This window comes from Lucilia sericata, unplaced genomic scaffold, assembly GCF_015586225.1.
Source record: "Lucilia sericata isolate MDLA Ls3-8-SP2 unplaced genomic scaffold, ASM1558622v1 Contig000948F_arrow, whole genome shotgun sequence".
NCBI classification, from domain to species: Eukaryota; Metazoa; Arthropoda; class Insecta; order Diptera; family Calliphoridae; genus Lucilia; species Lucilia sericata.
In genome coordinates this window covers 119,916-128,061 of record NW_023994933.1, presented here as the reverse complement: position 1 = coordinate 128,061, position 8,146 = coordinate 119,916, and the positions used below count along the sequence as shown (strand labels likewise).

The following is an 8,146-nucleotide window of genomic DNA, read 5'->3' as shown; positions in this document are numbered from 1 at the left end:
CTAGAAACATGAAATTAAGCATGTAGAGCCCGGAGTAAATGAGAATCTATATAAGGGGACTTTTTGGTACTTTTTCGTCCTTCGTCTGGTACTTTTTGAGTTTTCTATAAAATTTAACCTAGAAACATGAAATTAAGCATGCGGAGGCCTTAGTAAATGAGAATCTATAAAAGGGGACTATTTGGTACTTTTTCGCCTTTCGACTGGTACTTTTTGAGTTTTCTATAAAATTTAACCTAGAAACATGAAATTAAGCATGTAGAGCCCTTAGTAAATGAGAATCTATAAAAGGGGACTTTTTGGTACTTTTTCGTCCTTCGACTGGTACTTTTTGAGTTTTCTATAAAATTTAACCTAGAAACATGAAATTAAGCATGTAGAGCCCTTAGTAAATGAGAATCTATAAAAGGGGACTTTTTGGTACTTTTTCGTCTTTCGACTGATACTTTTTGAGTTTTCTATAAAATTTAACCTAGAAACATGAAATTAAGCATGTAGAGCCCGGAGTAAATGAGAATCTATAAAAGGGGACTTTTTGGAACTTTTTCGTCTTTCGACTGGTACTTTTTGAGTTTTCTATAAAATTTAACCTAGAAACATGAATTTAAGCATGTAGAGCCCAGAGTAAATGAGAATCTATAATAGGGGACTTTTTGGTACTTTTTCGTCCTTCGACTGGTACTTTTTGAGTTTTCTATAAAATTTAACCTAGAAACATGAAATTAAGCATGTAGAGCCCAGAGTAAATGAGAATCTATAATAGGGGACTTTTTGGTACTTTTTCGTCCTTCGACTGGTACTTTTTGAGTTTTCTATAAAATTTAACCTAGAAACATGAAATTAAGCATGTACAGCCCTTGTTACATGAGAATCTATAAAAGGGGACTCTTTGGTACTTTTTCGTCTTTCGACTGGTACTTTATGAGTTTTCTATAAAATTTAACCTAGAAACATGAAATTAAGCATGTAGAGCCCTTAGTAAATGAGAATCTATAAAAGGGGACTTTTTGGTACTTTTTCGTCTTTCGACTGGTACTTTTTGAGTTTTCTATAAAATTTAACCTAGAAACATGAAATTAAGCATGCGGAGGCCTTAGTTAATGAGAATCTATAAAAGGGGACTTTTTGGTACTTTTTCGTCCTTCGACTGGTACTTTTTGAGTTTTCTATAAAATTTAACCTAGAAACATAAAATTAAGCATGTAGAGCCCTTATTAAATGAGAATCTATAAAAGGGGACTATTTGGTACTTTTTCGTCTTTCGACTGGTACTTTTTGAGTTTTCTATAAAATTTAACCTAGAAACATGAAATTAAGCATGTAGAGCCCTTAGTAAATGAGAATCTATAAAAGGGGACTTTTTGGTACTTTTTCGTCTTTCGACTGGTACTTTTTGAATTTTCTATAATACTGATCCTAGAAGCATGAAATTAAGCATGTAGAGCCTGAAGTAAATGAGAATCTATAAAAGGGGACTTTTTGGTACTTTTTCGTCCTTCGACTGGTACTTTTTGAGTTTTCTATTAAATTGAACCTAGAAACATGAAAATAATCATTTAGAGCCCGTAGTAAATGAGAATCTATAAAAGGGGACTTTTTGGTACTTTTTCGTTCTTCAAAAGGTACTTAATGAATTTTCTATAATATTGAAAATAGAAACATGAAAGTATGCATGTAGAGCCTGGATTAAGTGAGAAACTATAAAAGGGGACTTTTTGGTACTTTTTTGTTCTTCAAAAGGTACTTTTTGAATTTTCTATAATATTGAACCTAGAAACATGAAATTAAACATGTAGAGCCCGAATTAAGTGAGGACCTATAAAAGGGGACTTTTTGGTACTTTTTCGTTCTTCAAAAGGTACTTTTTGAATTTTCTATAATATTGATCCTAGAAGCATGAAATTAAGCATGTAGAGCCTGGAGTAAATGAGAATCTATAAAAGGGGACTTTTTCGTTCTTCAAAAGGTACTTTTTGAATTTTCTATAATATTGATCCTAGAAGCATATAGAGCCTGGAGTAAATGAGAATCTATAAGAGGGGACTTTTTGGTACTTTTTCGTTCTTCAAAAGGTACTTTTTGAATTTTCTATAATATTGAACCTAGAAACATGAAATTAAGCAAGTACAGCCAAGATTAAGTGATAACCTATAAAAGGGGACTTTTCGGCACTTTTTCGTTCTTCAAAAGGTACTTTTAGAATTTTCTATAATATTGAACCTAGAAACATGAAATTAAGTACGTAGAGCCCGGAGTAAGTGAGAACATATAAAAGAGGACTTTTTGGTAATTTTTCGTTCTTCAAAAGGTACTTTTTGTGTTTTTTATAACATGAAATTAACCATGTGGAGCCCAGAGTTAATGAGAATCTATAAAAGGGGACTTTTTGGTAATTTTTCGTTCTTCAACTGGTACTTTTTTAATTTTCTATAATATTGAACTTAGGAACATGAAATTAAATAAAAGAGGTCTTTTGTTACTTTTTCGTACTTCATTGGTACTTTTTGAGTTTTCTAAAATATTGAATACATAAACATAAATTTAAATAGGGGACTTTTTGATATTGCAGATATATATACATTTACAATAATATTTATTTTATTTCATTACGATGAGGGTAGCGAAGCACACTGGGTATAGCTAGTTCATAATATTATAATAATAATAATACACAAAATTGAAAACGTTAAAATAAAAAATCTAAATACTTCTTAAACTACTTACATATTACTTATTAACTATAAACTTTCGGCGTTTAAATTCGCCGATTTTATGGGTCGCATCTCATATTGTCCTCAAGAAATTCATCCGACGGCTATTGTCCCGCAGGTACATGGAAATGTTTTTTGTTATTTTAATGGCGTTCAAAAGATTTTAAAATTATATGACAGACCATCAGTTAGGTGCACCGTTTGCAACGAGTGGGTCCACTTCAGGAAAGATGCCAACCGTAACTGCAGCGGTCTGAATAATCTTGGGGAGTGGAGTGATGGTTTCGTTGCCCCGTGTTGCATTAATAGACAACGCAGCCCTTCACCGTCCTCAACGTCATCAACATCGACGCAATCGCGCACGGCTACACCTCCTCCCCAACAGCATCTAACACAACAGAAACACAGGCCACTACAACACCCACAGCCACAACAACAAATACACTCGCAGCCACTAACACCTCAAATTGCTGCCCATAGACCTGAAGTGTTGACATTAATGCAGTTTAATTGTAACGGCCTCCTTAGTAAGATCACAGAGGTAACTCACTTTATGCAGCATCATAAAGTCCAGATCGCAGCGATCCAAGAAACCAAATTAACGTCCAGCTGCCAATTACAGCGTTGTAATAATTACAACATCTTGCGCAAGGAGCGGTGGTGGAGGCATCGCATTCATCGTACACAACTCTGTGCAGTACAGACTCATTTCGCCTGACCTTAATAACCCAGATCCAAACATCGAACACCAGGGGATTGCGGTTAAGTCAGGTGCTGCCGAAATTGAGCTGTACAACGTGTACATTCCGCCAGTCAACAGCTTACCTGCAGGCTATCACCCTGACATCAAATTCCTCCTGGAAGGTGATAACCGTGTCGTGATGGGAGACTTCAATGCTCATCACGAGCTCTGGCACTCGAATCTCGGGGATGACCAGAGGGGTATAGCATTTGCGGAACAGATAGACAACTCCACGTTTTGCACAGTGAATGACGATGCCCCCACCAGAATTATGGGTAGTTGCACGAGCTCGCCAGATATAACAATTTGTAGTGCTGGTCTCTTAAACTATACGTCCTGGCAACCTATAGTTTCGCTGTCATCAGACCATCTACCCATAATAATAAAGCTTGACAAACCGACGGACTTTATAGTCTCTGAATGCCGGACTGATAAAAATCAAAAAAAGGCAGACTGGATAAGCTTCAGAGAGTTTACCAACCGCAAGTTTAGGAATTTACCCCCCCCCCCCTTCTGACGTGCGCTCCGCAGAAAGGGAGTTCCGGGAAATCGTCCTTGCTGCCGCTGCTCGTACAATACCTGCTGGTAGAATCCCGCTTATAAGACCAAATTTCCCAGCAACAGCGGCGGAACTAGCAGATGAGCGAGACGAAATCCGAAGAACCAACCCCAGCGATCCCAGAATTCAACAGCTCAACCGGGAGATCAGCAAGTTGGTTAACGACTACAAGCGGGAAAAGTGGGTAAATCACCTAAAAACCTGTAACTTAACCTCCGGAGCCAGCAAACTATGGTCTACTGTCAGATCTCTGTCGAATCCAGCCAAACATGAGGATAGGGTCGCGATATCCTTCAATGGAAATACCATATCCGACCCCAAGCGCTGCTCGAACTACTTTGCACGTCAATTTATAGAGCACCCCGACAGAGACAAGGCGAAAAGAAGCATCGTAAGGAAGGTACACGATCTTCGAGTCAGTGACAGACCATATGTTTTTACTACGAGCGAGGTTACGAAGGTCATCAGAGATGCTAAGTCATCGAAAGCTATTGGCCCAGACGGTATATCCATGTTGATGCTGAAAAATTTGGATGAACCGGGAGTTGAGTACCTTACAAAAGTCCTCAATTTGTCGATGTCAACCCTTATAATACCCGAGGTCTGGAAATTGGGCAGGGTTGTTCCCTTGCTGAAGCCAGGGAAAAATGCAAACCAGGGAGAATCTTACAGGCCTATCTCCCTCCTGTCACCAATTGCCAAGACGCTTGAGGCACTACTCCTCCCGGAATTACAACAACACCTACATCCTGCAGATCATCAACATGGGTTCCGCCTAAAGCACAGTACAACAACAGCTTTAACCGCCATCACCACACAAGTTTGCCGCGGCCTTAATCAGGCCCGACCATGTCAACGAACGGTCCTCGTGGCACTCGACCTATCAAAAGCGTTTGATACGGTCAATCACGCCACTCTCTTCAGAGACATTTTAACATCTGGTCTCTCTGACAACACCAAGAGATGGCTAGTGAACTACATGTGTGGTCGACAGTCATTTGTGGAGTTTAGGAACCAGAGATCTAAAACTTGTAGAATTAAACAGGGAGTACCCCAAGGTGGAGTTCTTTCGCCGATCCTGTTTAATTTCTACATGTCTAAACTCCCAACACCCCCGGACGGCGTCCAAATAATATCTTACGCCGATGACTGCTCGATATTGGCCACGGGCAATAGTATTGATGACCTTTGCGGCTTGATAAACAGTTACCTATGTGATCTTTCCAGCTTCTTCCATTTAAGGAATTTAAAAATATCGCCTACGAAATCCTCAGCAACTCTCTTCACCACCTGGACTAAGGAAGTAGGGCTAGAACTGGATGTGATAGTCGATGGCGAAAAAATTCCGACGGTAAATCACCCCAAAATACTTGGTGTCACATTCGATAGCCTCCTTATGTCCTCAGCGCACACCACTGCAATCTGCAACAAGATGCGAAGTAGAAACAAGGTACTCAAGTCTCTAGCCGGCAGCACTTGGGGAATGGATAAAGAAACCTTGTTGACTACCTACCAAACGATTGGCCGGTCAGTGGTAAATTACGCAGCGCCAGTGTGGACACCTAGAGTTAGCGACACGCAATGGAAGAAGCTTCAAAGCTGTCAAAACGCAGCCCTAAGAACGGTGACAGGCTGCATTCAAATGACATGCGAAGAACATCTGCATGACGAAACGAAGATGCTTTCAGTTAAGGAACATAACATCATGCTGTCAAAGCAGTTCCTACTGGGATGTCATCGGAGGGGCCACCCTAACCACCATTTAACGGAGTTAGAACCCCCCCCGAGGCATGTCAGGAAAGATCTTCGTATGTATGAGAGTGACATCCAAGAACACCTGGATGATATAGAGGACGAAAGCTCATACAGGACAGCTTTGAATACTATCCATCAACAGGCGGTGGAAGACTCCATCAATTCCCACCGAGATAGTATAATACTGGGAGGTCGTCCCCCACCCGTTGCAAACGAGGAACGAAACCTACCACGTCGTACTAGAGTGGTATTGGCACAACTAAGATCCGGATGGTGTACCCGTTTAAACTCGTACTGGTCGAGAATAAACGACACCATTCAAGATCTTTGTCCTGCGTGTGGAATAGGCCCACACAATGTTCAACACCTTTTTAACTGCAGGGCAAATCCAACTCAGTTGGAACCTGAATCCCTTTGGACTCAGCCGTTGGATGCGGCTCGTCTACTGGGTTTAGATCTAACGGAGTTGGATAATCAGAGCGAAGAAGAAGAAGAGTAGGGAATAATGTTTAAATATATATACGTGTAATTTCAGGTGTCGCTGCTACAACAACAACAACAACAACCAAATTCACTGAGAATATTCACTGTTTTCCTAAGCAGTTTGGTATTGAAAATCAGCAAAATCGGTTCATAGCTTAAAAAGTTTTGAGTAAAAATTTCAGACTACCTCGAAAATACTTGAGTTTTCTCAGAAACTACCAAAGATAATTCGACAAATTTTGTCACAGATTATTTTTTTCCATCTATAGATTAATTATGTTTAAAATTGTAACAATCGATCCAACATTTCTCATACCCCCCATACAAAGGTACACATTCCCGGAAATTAATTTATCGATAATAACTTCCTCAAATATGAACATAAATCAAACTACTGACTTAGATCTGTATCGACCCACAATTGGTCATAGCTCCCATATAAGGTCCATTTTCGAAAATCACTTAAATGAACATATTTCATTGATAAATAAAGCTATCGGGATAAAATTATACATGAGTATGTTTTGTGTATATGTACATAAATCACTCTACGGAATTTTTCTCCGGGACGGTCCATAATTGGTCATAGCTCCCATATAAGGTCCACATCCTAAAATCATTTAAACAAGCTTAATTCATTGATAAATAAAGCTATCGGGATAAAATTCGACATGAATGTGTTTTGTGTATATATGAATTACTCTACGAAATTTATTCCGGATCGGTCATAGCTCCCATGGCCGAATTTCATTAATTTATTTGGTATCGTTTTTACGTGAGCGTGTTTTACACAGACAGACGGACGGACATAGCTAAATCGACTCAGAATTTGATACTTTGTTGGGTCTCAGATGAATATTTCTTGGTCTTACACACGGAATGACAAAGTTATATATCACCACTGATGGTGGTGGAGGGTATAATAAAAAAATTTAAATTTATTGTTAATCTAGATAACAATAAAAATCTATGATCAGGTAAATATGCCATCAAAAATTATCTTGATATAAATTCGGTTTCCATTTTTCAAATGCAGCTCAAATCTAAAAAACCATGAAGATATGCATTTGACTACTCATTAGAGTGTCCCGAAAGACAGCACTTTTGCAAATCTTATATAGGTAGACCTCTCAAACGATGCATAGAAAGCATTGTTCATATAAAATTTGAATAAATTGATCTTTCGATATCTTTTTATACTTTTAGAAAATTATGAACCAAAAATTCTGCAAACTTTTTCTGTATGTAGCGCCGTATTTATTATAAGCTTTTCAAATTAAATAATAATTTTGAAGAACTCCAGCACACATTTTCCATTTACCATTTACAAATTCTGAAATTTATTTTAATTGGAGGAAGACGTGGATAATTTAATAAGTAAAATTATTTGGGTATCTGCTTTGTACATCTTACGATATTTGACCCTTATTTCTTCGGATTTAATATGTGGTGTCTAAATTCAGTCAAGACTTTAGTGAGGATGTATAAAAGCTAATGAATAAAAATAATATGTTTAAACATACTTTTATATAAATGGATGTATTTTTGAGAAACAATGATGAAACAAAAACGGTGGTTTTACTTTTTAATGAACTACTCAAAATTGATTGTCAAATAAAAAGTTGTTTTGTTTTCTCTGTCAAGATTCAAGGATTCTTCATATTTTTTAGAACAGAAAAAAACTTAATATTGTTATTTTTAAAGAAATTTTAAATCTTCCAAATTTTTCATAATTTTGTGCAGAATGTTTCATAATCGTTTCAGAGTTTCTTCAATTGCCTGTGCTTTTTCAAATAGAAAGAAAATCGCTTGAAATTTTGTACGGTTAATGGTACGTATTTTTGTAGTTAATAAGATGCCCCGAAGCCTTTTGTCTCTTTACACCAGGGGCATTAC

At 37.7% G+C, this 8,146-nt stretch overlaps 1 protein-coding gene and 1 pseudogene across 1 annotated transcript; both read left to right on the top strand.

Annotated features, from left to right (window-relative positions):
* The first annotated feature begins 3,590 nt into the window (after positions 1-3,590).
* LOC119609217 lies at positions 3,591-4,791 on the top strand (annotated as a pseudogene).
* Positions 4,792-5,059: 268 nt separating this feature from the next.
* Positions 5,060-6,266, top strand: LOC119609216. Its single transcript, XM_037963933.1, has one exon. The coding sequence runs from the start codon at positions 5,106-5,108 to the stop codon at positions 6,264-6,266; it is 1,161 nt and encodes a 386-aa protein (XP_037819861.1). The 5' UTR covers positions 5,060-5,105.
* Positions 6,267-8,146: the final 1,880 nt, after the last annotated feature.

What these genes read in the sequence shown, in the direction of transcription:
- LOC119609216 (XM_037963933.1), top strand. Translation starts at nt 5,106, where the DNA reads ATGTCTAAACTCCCAACACCCCCGGACGGCGTCCAAATAATATCTTAC.